General features: G+C 47.1%; 1 protein-coding gene across 5 annotated transcripts in view; it reads right to left on the minus strand.

Annotated features, from left to right (window-relative positions):
* The window catches only part of LOC141156663 (cytochrome P450 3A24-like), a 90,989-nt gene that overhangs the window by 71,620 nt on the left and 7,020 nt on the right, over positions 1-12,349 (minus strand). For 3 of the 5 annotated variants that reach the window (XM_073642887.1, XM_073642895.1, XM_073642913.1), the window contains one exon: positions 264-357. The exons of the other annotated variants lie outside the window; for them this stretch is intronic. In XM_073642887.1, the coding sequence (XP_073498988.1) occupies positions 264-357 (94 nt within the window). The remainder of the gene's footprint in view (positions 1-263; positions 358-12,349) is intronic. 5 annotated transcript variants of the gene reach the window in all.

Raw genomic sequence — 12,349 nt, forward strand, 5'->3', positions numbered from 1 at the left:
TTTCATATTGATACAGTTCAAACATGCGCCTTGTTTGCCTGTAGTTGCACAAACAGGGAAACGAAGTAAACTATACTAAGGAATAATGTGGAATTGTAATAGTAAGAATAGTTTTCCGAAGTTTTGCTGCTTACTGAAGTAAGTTATACCCGCAAAACTAATAATAGAGTCTATTATTTTATTTGCTTTATTTAGTAAACACATTTATAATAGAATACACTAATATAATGTATGGAATAAGATGAGTCCATCTTTATACTCACATCTTTGTTTTCAAGAAAAGTTCCAATAAATGGTAGGGGTCTTGGACCGGGTATTCCATGTTTTTTGAATATTCTGTATGGCCAGATCCCATAACTGGAAAGAAGATGGCAAATTAAAAAATAGGTTTTATTTATTTTATATTGAATCTAATAATTGCAGAATATTTATCGACATTTCTAATATTAGAACTTGTTCATATGTGATTATAATTAAAGAGATCCTGACACCCGATACATACTGTCCTATTCGTGGGCAATGGTGACCACGTTATTTAAATGCTATTGTCTGAGATTGTGCCAAAACTACCAAAAAACTATTTACTTATGACGTTAGGGGGCCAAAAAAAAAAAACTAAAGAAGAATATCCCCCACTAAAAACTATAATTTTATTAAATTATATTAAAACCACACAGATGATTCATCACAATAGTACTGGTTATATAAATGACCAATACTAAATCAAAAATCATACAATAGATATTAATTAGGGACAGAGCAGATAGATTGCATAAATTTCACAATAATCGAAGGCAGGGTAAATATAAGACAGTATTCTATGGCCAGTCAGCAGAGCAGAGCGGAAGAGAAGTCGCTGCTCTGTCGACATGACGTCAGCAGGAGCTGTTGAATCTTCGTCTGCTCTGTGCCGGCAGAGATCAGCGCCGGGCACAACAGACAGATAGTTAACAACTACTTATTTGCCTGTTGGTTCTTAGGCCCTTGGTAAAAAAATGAAGTAATCCTGGATAACCTGATCAAAGGAGCTCGTACTGAGCATATGTCGGAATTGACAACTGACACATGCTCAGTAGAGCAGGGACTAACCGGCCCCTGTAATGGATATCACTGATGATGCTTCTTTCAGGGAGTGGGCAGAGGCTGTGGCAGTGATCACAGCCTCTGTACCATGATGGCGCCCCAGTTGAATATCCCAGCATTAGTGGTGAGCGAGCACTAAAATGCTCAGGTGCTCATTGCTCGGGTCGAGTAAATTGGAATGCTCGGGTGCTCAACCCAAGTAACGAGCCCAATGTAAGTCATTGGGAAAATCTAGTATTTTTCCGGCAGCCCACCCCAGAGGTCTGCAGGGGGCTGAAAAATTGGTCAAATCAATATATATCAGTGCTCAAATGACATAGAAACATGGGGAAGACCCTTGGAAGCATCTCTGACTTCCAGGTCACTGCTGTGAACAATGTTGTCAAAGTATTACACGACTTTTACAGACTCACAATAAAACATACCAAAACAAAGCCAAAATGGATTTTCCTGGACGTTAAGAAACAGTCTTTCCAGGGTAATGATTTGTATATAAGGCAAAAACATACACACAAACAAAATGCTCCTCCTGACCTTGCGCTATGTTCACACGTAGCATTTTTTTCTGCGTTTTTGCAGTTTTGCATTGCTTTCAATGGCGAAAAATACATTCACCTGTAAATGTCATTTTAACATTTTACTACCTTATCGGCCCATGTGGTATGTGAGACATGATCAGACATATCCTGTTTCATTTATGAAGGAAGGACTCTGAAAGTCACAAAGCCTATTGTTACAGGGCCATCAGGCGGCACTTACTATTGTTAAAGGGCCAGCAGTCGGTCCTCACTATTGTTAGAGGGCTTTGCTGTTTCCATTATTAACTATACTGTTATTGCATATGCAGTGACTGCAAGGCCTGGCCAAAATTTGAGAAAACCTCAATACCCCTTTGAAGAGACATAGAAGAGGGTCTCAGTTTAAAAAAATGTTCCCATTATAAAGTAGCGGGTCTGCTATACTGTTATTGCGTATGCAGTGACTGCAAGTGTTGCCCAAAATTTGGAAAAATGACAAAACCCCTTTGAAGACTCATACAGGAGGGCCTAGGTAAAAAAATGTTCTCATTACAAAAGGAGCGGATCTCCTATACTGTTATTGCATATCTAGTGAATGCAGCGGCTGCCTATATTTTCAAAATACCCCAATACCAATTTGAAGACACATAGAGGAGGGCTTCAGTAACAAAATATTCCCATTATAAAGGAGCGGTTCTGCTATACAGCTATTGCGTATGCAATGACTACAACGGCTGCCTAAATTTTTGACGCATCCCAATACCTGTCACAAGTGTGTCAGATGCAACAGAGTCACTCTGCATCTGGCTGCAGAAGGTCTCTGCGTTTGGCATTGCAGACGCCTTCTTAATCTTTCTGACTTTTGGAACCAGCGGCAACCTTCCTCCTACTCTGATTGACACATTTTGGTGTTTATAAACTCTCAGTCTTCTTCAGGGAGTCGCCAGTGATATTCACACTATCCCTTGTGAAGGCTTGGAGCTTCAGCAGTCGGCTTACTTCCTCTCTGGTGCCCTTGGAGGACGTTTGGTGTTATCTCTCTGGAGTCTGCTCAAGCTAAGTTTCTCCACCTTTGGTTGTCTCTCTTGTTGTCTTTAGTTTATAGTGGGAACTAACCAGTGCTCACCCCCCTCCCTATCCAGGGCGTAGCTCTAGGAATATACAGGGCTTAGGTTTCCTGCTCGGCAATTGATGTGGAACAAATATAGGGACGGTAGGTGAGGCATGGTGTTATTAAACCTGACTAGGGGTCTCAACTCCCCCTTTCCCTAGTGTCTGGACTTCCTTCCCCTCGTCCCTTCGTGTTGCACTTAGTCTTTCCCACACTGTGCGCGATAATACCCCTTTGAAAAGACAGGGCCTCAGTAAAAAAAAAGTTCCCATTATAAAAGGAGCGGGTCTCCTATACTGTTTTTGCGTATGCAGTGACTACAAGGGCTGCCAAAAATTTGGACGCAATCCAATGCCCCTTGGAAGAGACTTAGAGGAGGGCCTCATTTAAAAAAATGTCCCCATTACAAAGAAGTGGGTCTCCTATACTTGTATAGGAGATACTTGTATAGGCTGAAAAACATTTACCCTTGGGGGGTATACATGAACATACTATATAACAAACATCTCCTACAGGCATAATAAACACCCTTAAAAAAAATTATGTGGGTGATGCATCACGGTTACTCTGGCGATATGGTGATGGAGGATGAGGATGAGGAGAAGGAGGAGGACAACAGAAAATAGACAAAATCAGGAAGAATACCCATGTCTGGGTGTGAAGAGGTGCATGGGAATAGACCTCCCAAAAAAAGACACTGGATTTGAGTTTGTTACGCTGCTATTATTCGGTGGTGTTGAGACGTCTTCCCCAATCCAGCCCTTGTTCATTTTTATAAGAGTCAACCTGTCAGCATTTTCAGTTGACAGGTGGATGCGCCTAACAATTATAATTCCCCCGTTGGCACTAAAAACCTGCTCTGACAAAAGGCTAGCGACAGGGCAGGCCAGGACCTCCAAGGCGTAGAGAGCCAGTTCATGCCACGTGTCCCGCTTGGATACCCAATAATTATAAGGCACAGAGGAATCACGGAGGATGTTGGTATGGTCGGCAAGGTACTCCCTCACCATCTTTCCAAACTTTTCACTCCTTGTGAGGGTACCCCGCGCCTCAGGGCCTGTGTGATGGGAGGATATGTATCCTGGTGTGAAATACCTATACCTTACTATTACACCGCCAATTCTGTCCCTCACACAGCAGCACCTCTGCCTGTCTGAAGGTTAGACTGTGATGAGCATAGGCTCACCAGGTTTCATATAGACCTGATGACGCTATGGGGGCAGCCAATCACTGTAATGCCACTACCAAGATGGCTACGGCATTACAGTGAGTGGCAGACAATCCCTGCATGTTCATTGGCTCTCTAAAGTGCGCTAAGCAAGCAGGGAGGGGACCCGAACTCTCGCCCGAGCATCCCGGAAATACTTGCCGAGCGCCGAGCATCTCAAGCAGTGAGATGCTCGGGCAAGTACCAAGCAGTGACAAGCAGGTTCGCTCATCACTAGTGGTACTGGTCAGCGACCAAGTGTGAATAGGATGAACAACACCCAGGTGGCAGACTTTAAATGGAGAGTAATATTTGACACGCTCAAAAAAATGTCACAATTATTACCGCAGTAATATGGGATCACTTCTGATGACAATTTGCGACCGCTGACACAGAGGAGCTAGGGAGAGTGAGCAGCTCCGGAGCAGCGCTCAGTGAGTGACAGGACACCGCTAGTGATGAGCGAGTACTAAAATGCTCGTTACTCGTTGCTCGGGTCGAGCAAATTGGAATGCTCGAGTGCTCGGTCCGAGCAACGAGCCCAATGTAAGTCTATGGGAAACTCGAGCATTTTTCCGGCGGCTCTCCCCGGTGGTCTGCAGAGGGCCTAAAAATTGCTCAAATCGATGGGAACAGTGCTCAAATGACATGGGAACAACATAAGGAAGACCCCTGGAAGCATTTCTGACTCTCAGGTCACTGCTATCAACAACATTGTCAGAGGTATTATGCCACTTTTACGGACTCACAATAAAACATACAAAAACGAAACCAAAATGGATTGTCCTGGGAAATATGTTAAAGAACATCCTTTCCAGGACAATGACTTGTATATAAGGGAAAATAAATAACCAAAAACAAAAATGCTCCTCCACACCTAGGGCTATGCTCACACATAGCGTTTTTGATGCGTTTTTACACTTTTGCATTGCTTTCAACCAAAATAAATGCATTCACCGGGAAATGTCATTTTGACATTTTACAACCTTATCTGGCCATATGGTGTGTGAAACATCATCAGACACATCCTGTTACTATTCTTAAAGGGCCAGCAGTCGGCAATGCTTTGTTGTTCCCATAATTAGAGAGTGGGTCTCCTATACTATTGTGTATGCAGTGACTGCAAGGGCTGCCAAAAATTTGGACGCAACCCAATACCCCTTTGAAGAGACATAGAGGAGGGTCTCAGTGAAAAAATGGGTCTCCTATAGTGTTAATGCCCATGCTGTGACTGCAAGGGCTGCCAAAATTTAGGAAAAACATCACTAACAATTTAAAGACACATAGAGCTGGGCCACAGTAACGACATGTTCCCATTAAAAAGGAGGCGGTCTGCTATACAGTTATAGAGTAAGCAGTGAGTCCAACGGCTGCCAAAATTTAGGAAAAACCCCCACTAACAATTTAAAGACACATAGAGCTGGGCCACAGTAACGACCTGTTCCCATTAGAAAGGAGAATGTCTGCTATACAGTGAGTCCAACGGCTGCCAAAATTTAGGAAAAACCCCACTAACAATTTAAAGACACATAGAGCTGGGCCACTGTAACAACATGTTCATATTAGAAAGAGAAGGTCTGCTATCCAGTTATAGGGTATGCAGTGAGTCCATCGGCTGCCACAATTTAGGAAAAACCCCACTGACAATTTAAAGACACATTATGCTGGGCCACAGTAACGATATGTTCCCATTAGAAAGGAGATGGTCTGCTATCAAGTTATAGGGTATGCAGTGAATCCAAAGGCAAACAAAAGTTAGGAAAACCCTACTAACAATTTAAAGACTGGGCTACAGTAACGAGTACGAAATGTTCCCATTAAAATGGAGTGGGTCTCCCATACTGTTTGCCTACGGAGTGAATGCAACGGCTGCCAAACACACATAGAGGTGGGCCACAGTAACGAGTACGACATGTTTCCATTATAAAGTAGAAGGTCTGCTTTTCAGTTATAGGGTATGCAGTGAGTCCAACGGCTGCCAAAATTTATGAAAAACCCTACTAACAATTTAAAGACACATGGAGCTGGGCTACAGTAACGAGTACAAAATGTTCCCTTTAAAATGGAGTGGGTCTACCATACTGTTTGCTTAAGTAGTGAATGCAATGGCTGCCAAATATTTGGAAGTACTCCAATGCCCCTTGCAAGAGACGTAGAGGTCGGAGGACCTCCTGAAAACAATGTTCCCATTATTAGGAAGTGGGTCTCTCATACTGTTTGCCTATGCAGTGAATGCAACGGCTGCCAAAAATTTGGAGAAACTCTAATGTCCCTTGCAAGAGATGTAGATATGGTAGATATAGTGGTGATATGAAGGAGGATGATGATGCGGAGAAAGAGGAGGACAAGAGCAAATAGACAAAATCAGGAAGCGTATACCCATATCTGGGTGTGAAGACAGAGGTGCATGGGAATAGAGTTAGACCTCCCAAAAAATACCCCACTAAATTTGAGTTTATATTACGCTGCTATCATTCGGTGGTGTTGAGAAGTCTGGCCCAATCCAACCCTTGTTCATTTTTATAAGTGTCAGCCTGTCAGCATTTTCAGTTGACAGGCGGATGCACCTATCGGTTTAATTCCACTGGTGTTACTGAAAACCCGCTCTGACAAAACGCTAGCGGCAGGGCAGGCCAGGACCTCTAAGGCATAGAGAGCGAGTTCATGCGACGTGTCCAGCTTGGATACCCAATAATTATAAGGCACAGAGGAATCACGGAGGACGTTGGTACGGTCGGCAAGATACTCCCTCACTATCTTCCCAAACTTTTCCCTCCTTGTGAGAGTACCCCACGCCTCAGGGCCTGTGCAATGGGAGGGTCTGAGAAAACTGTCCCAGAACTTTGACAGTGTTCCCCTGTCTCTGCTGGATAGCATTTGTGTCTCTCTCGTCTGTTCTCCTTCATTGTCCAACGAACTGTGACCTCTGTCGCCAGCATTTTCAGATGGAATTTTTTCAATAATTCTGCAACAAGGGCCTTCTCGTACTGCCCCATTTTATTAGGCCTGTCCTGCACAGGAATAAGAGGCAGAAAGTTCTCCTTGTAGCGTGGGTCTAGAAGTGTCACCAACCAGTAATGACTGTCACCCAAAATTTGGACAACGCGAGGGTCACGGGAAAGGCAGCGTAACATAAACTCAGCCATATGTGCCAGACTGCAAAGAGGCAAGACTTCCGTGTCTTCACCAAGAGGAAGACTGACCATGCTCTCCTCCTCATCCTCCTCGTCCCTGTCCTCAGGCCATCCACGCTGAACAGACGGTATGACAATTGTGCAGATAGTACCGTCTATAGCGCAGGAAACTAGCTCCTGTTCTTCCTCCTCCTCTTCCTCATTGTCACCCAATCACGTTGTGATGAGATGAGGCTGGGCTCTGTGGAATCACCCTGTATGGTTCCTTGCTCCATCTCATCATGCTCCGCCTGCAATGCATCCTCTTTAATTGTGAGCAGAGAGCATTTTAGAAGACAGAGAAGCGGAATGGTGTCGCTAATTATGGTGTCATCGTCACTCACCATCTTGGAGGAGTCCTCAAAGTTTTGGAGGATGGTACATATGTCTGACATCCATGTAAATTCCTGAGGTCTTATTTGTGGAGTCTGAACTAAATACTGATGGCCTTGTTGATTTTGGTGGTCAACAACTGCCCTCTTCTGCTCACAAATCCTTCCCAAAATCTGCAATGTAGAGTTCCAACGCGTGGGGACATCGCAAATCAGTCGGTGAGCTAGAAGCTGCAAACTAAGCATATTAGCTTCAGCACAGACTGTTGCCGCTTGGCCAAGGCAGTGCTGCAGTGCTTCCAGCTTGCGACTGATGTGGTCATTTCGGAAATGGAGGTGCAGGAGCTGTAGAATGTGGGGGAAACCCTGATTGACCCAGGGCCCGCAATCCTCAGCATCGAGAGGACGTGTTACGTCCCAAGGTCCGACTGGGTCCCGGCTTCCATTATATTAACCCAGAGTGTCGTCAGCGAGATGTACTATCCCTGCCCACAAGAGCTTGTCCACATGTCCATGGTAATAGGTGGACTTTCCCAGTAACTGTGTTGTTGAGGGCACGGCTAATGTTGTGGGACACGTGCTTGTGAAATGTGGGGACGGAACACAGGGAGAAATAGTGGAGGCTGGGGACAACTGAACGCTGCTCTGGGACAAGGATGTGGATGTGCTTGCTGATGGTGCTAGTTGAGAGTATGCAGCGACAGGTGCAGGGCGGGAGGCATCTTGGCATGCGACATGGACAGGGGATTGGCGTACACGCACAACAGCGGAAGATGCAGTGGTGTCACCCGCAGACACTGTTTCTGGACCCTGGGGTTCGGCCCACAAAGTTGGGTGCTCCCCTGCTGATGCTGGCCTGGCAGGTAATGCAAATGGCCTTTTTGAGGTTATCTGCAGAGTCTTTAAAAAATAACCAGACTCAGGAAGACCTAACAGTTGTATGGCAACTTCAGTCGTGATGGCATTACGAGGAACGCTTTCCCACCTTGTGTCTGCGGCCACAACACTGCTTCTTCCTGCCTGTTGTGGTGCTACGCCTCCCACCCCATGTGTGCTGCTGTCCTCGCTCTGTATTTTCCCCTGCCAGGTTGGGTCAGTTACTATATCATTATATCATCTACCACCTCTTCAACTTCCGCACCCTAGTCCTCCTCCTGACTTTCTGGCAATTGGGTCTCATCAGCAACGTCATTCACCTCTTGCGACAGTAATTGCACTTTTCCACCGTTGCCATGGTGTGACCGTGGCTGCTCAAATATTTTGGCATCGCTACACACATTCTCCTCTTGACTCACTTGAAGCTGGCCTGGCGAGAGTTCCTAATCTACAAATGGAAAGTGAACAGCTCTTCTGAGTGTCCAAGTGTGGGATCAGTTGTCTCCAGGCACTCGGAATGGTGAGAGGAAAAAGGATCAGGGTGAGGAATATGCAGTCCAGACTCACGGCTACTGAGACTTGACCGTATGGAAGACAGTGTGGTAGTGGTGGTGGCAAATGCCTGGAAGCATTATCTGCTATCCAACCAACAACCTTTTGACACTGCTCTGGGTTCAATAGTGGTGTACTGCGGTCCCCTAGTAATTGGGACAGAAAGGTCGGGTGACAAGATGTGAGTGTTTGTTGTGGCACAATTTCAGCTTGCCTACGGCAACGTCCTCGGCCTCTGCATGCACCATCACCATCACGTCCACTTCCACGTCCCTTGCCACGCACCTTGCCCATTTTTAATGGAGGACAATATTTTCCACGTTCACGAGAATTGGCTGATTTTGGAACACTCTTATAGGTGATATGTCTGACAGAGAACCACGGTTTTAAATAGCAGGCCTGTAATTTACTAATTCTATTCTTCACAGACACCTAGTGTGAATAGCTTGACCGCAACAGAATGATAAAGGAGGCCAATTTTTTCCACGTTCAGTTCAAATTTCTGGATTTTTATCGCTGTAATATGGAACTGATCTGGTTGTATTCTGCAGTGCTATCAAGCAAATGGAGCAGAAAAATTGTGTACTCTGGATTGCTTTTTAAGCAAATAACCAGAATTAAGATTAAAAAAAAAATTTGCCCTGGCCCCTGATATCTGGGGCTATGTCTATAAATATCTGTAATTGTTACAGCAGCAGACCCTCTTGCACTATATGCACTGCAGTCTGCGACATACACTGCCTGCCTGCCTAACACTGATTATATGTAGATGGATTAGTTCTCAGAAAGACTGTTAGTTCAGATGGATATATATATACGTTGTGGAATACCTATACTAACAGGACGTTCAATGGACCCTCTTGCACTATATGCACTGTGGTCAGCCACATATACTGCCTGCCTAGCTCCTGCTATCACCATTGAATATATGCAGCTGGATTAGTCCTCAGAAGGACTGTTAGTTCAGATAGATATACACTGCTCAAAAAAATAAAGGGAACACTTAACAGAATATAACTCCAAGTGAATCAAACTTCTGTGAAATCAAACTGTCCACTTAGGAAGCAACACTGATTGACAATCAATTTCACATGCTGTTGTGCAAATGGAATAGACAATAGATGGAAATTATTGGCAATTATCAAGACACCCTCAATAAAGGAGTGGTTCTGCAGGTGGGGACCACAGACCACATCTCAGTACCATGCTTTGGTCACTTTTGAATGCTGGTTGTGCTTTCACACTTGTTGTAGCATGAGATGGACTCTACAACCCACAGAAGTTGCTCAGGTAGTGCAGCTCATCCAGGATGGCACATCAATGCAAGCTGTGGCAAGAAGGTTTGCTGTGTCTGTCAGCGTAGTGTCCAGAGGCTGGAGGCGCTACCAGGAGACAGGCCAGTACACCAGAAGACGTGGAGGGCGCCGTAGGAGGGCAACAACCCAGCAGCAGGACCGTTACCTCCGCCTTTGTGCAAAGAGGAACAGGAGGAGCACTGCCAGAGCCCTGCAAAATGACCTCCAGCAGGCCACAAATGTGCATGTGTCTGCACAAACGGTTAGAAACTGACTCCATGAGGGTGGTATGAGGGCCTGACGTCCACAGATGGGGGTTGTGCTCACAGCCCAACACCGTGCAGGATGCTTGGCATTTGCCACAGAACACCAGGATTGGCAAAGTCGCCACTGGCACCATGTGCTCTTCAGAGATGAAAGCAGGTTCACACTGAGGTTCACACACCCTCCCCTCTATTATCTCGATGAGTGGTATGTTCCCTCTAATGTGGCCAATGAGAGCAGGAATGGCTAGTACAGCCACTTCCTCTTACTTTAATGTTCCCTCAGAGCCAGTATCATCCTCCTCCCATTTTGGGTCGTAGAGGTGCTGGATCAGCAGCACTGTCTGGCAGGAGAGATGTCTCATCCCCTCATCCAAGCAGTATGTGGTAGTACAGGAAGGTGAGCACTGGCTACAAGCCTATAGTTCTGGGCTCAGCAGTCGTCTCACTGCTCCTGCTGCAGCAATGCCCGGAGGCCGGCAGTCCGCATGGGGTTCCTGCCCTCCAGCATACCTTAGCCCCAGCTCCCCTGCTCCAGTAACTGCAGGCTGCTTAGACACGCGCCGAGATAAAAGTTTAGCCCTACTAACTCTTTCCCCTTGTTCTTTTCAGAGCGCGGCGCCATTAGCCAACCGCCGACTCTTGTTACCACTCTGCCCCTGCAATAGCCACTTTTTTAATTCCCCCATCAGTCTGCACCAATCACACACTCACATCCCTGCAGCCAGCCTGCAACAGCCTGTGCCTCTGTACCAATCACACCCACACATCCCTGCACCAGCCTGTGCCTCTGCACCAATCACACCCACACATCCCTGCAGCCAGCCTGCACCAGCCTGTGCCTCTGCACCAATCACACCCACACATCCCTGCACCAGCCTGTGCCTCTGCACCAATCATACACTCGCATCACTGCAGCCAGCCTGCACCAGCCTGTGCCTCTGCACCAATCACACCCACACATCTCTGCAGCCAGCCTGTGCCTCTGCACCAATCACACACTCACATCCCTGCAGCCAGCCTGCACCAGCCTGTGCCTCTGCACCAATCAGACCCACACATCCCTGCAGCCAGCCTGTGCCTCTGCACCAATCACACACTCGCATCCCTGCAGCCAGCCTGCACCAGCCTGTGCCTCTGCACCAATCACACCCACACATCCCTGCAGCCCGCCTGTGCCTCTGCACCAATCACACACTCGCATCCCTGCAGCCAGCCTGTGCCTCTGCACCAATCACACACTCGCATCCCTGCAGCCAGCCTGCACCAGCCTGTGCCTCTGCACCAATCACACCCACACATCCCTGCAGCCAGCCTGTGCCTCTGCACCAATCACACACGCACATCCCTGCAGCCAGCCTGTGCCTCTGCACCAATCACACACTCGCATCCCTGCAGCCAGCCTGCACCAGCCTGTGCCTCTGCACCAATCACACCCACACATCCCTGCAGCCAGCCTGTGCCTCTGCACCAATCACACACTCGCATCCCTGCAGCCAGCCTGTGCCTCTGCACCAATCACACACTCGCATCCCTGCACCAGCCTGTGCCTCTGCACCAATCACACCCATACATCCCTGCAGCCAGCCTGTGCCTCTGCACCAATCACACACTCGCATCCCTGCAGCCAGCCTGTGCCTCTGCACCAATCACACACTCGCATCCCTGCAGCCAGCCTGCACCAGCCTGTGCCTCTGCACCAATCACACCCATACATCCCTGCAGCCAGCCTGTGCTCTGCACCAATCACACATGCACATCCCTGCAGCCAGCCTGTGCCTCTGCACCAATCACACACTCGCATCCCTGCAGCCAGCCTGCACCAGCCTGTGCCTCTGCACCAATCACACCCATACATCCCTGCAGCCAGCCTGTGCCTCTGCACCAATCACACACGCACATCCCTGCAGCCAGCCTGCACCAGCCTCTGCACCAATCA

The sequence above is a fragment of the Phyllobates terribilis genome, unplaced genomic scaffold, assembly GCF_046119375.1.
Source record: "Phyllobates terribilis strain yellow unplaced genomic scaffold, ASM4611937v1 Scaffold_1__5_contigs__length_1240528914, whole genome shotgun sequence".
Classification (NCBI taxonomy): Eukaryota; Metazoa; Chordata; class Amphibia; order Anura; family Dendrobatidae; genus Phyllobates; species Phyllobates terribilis.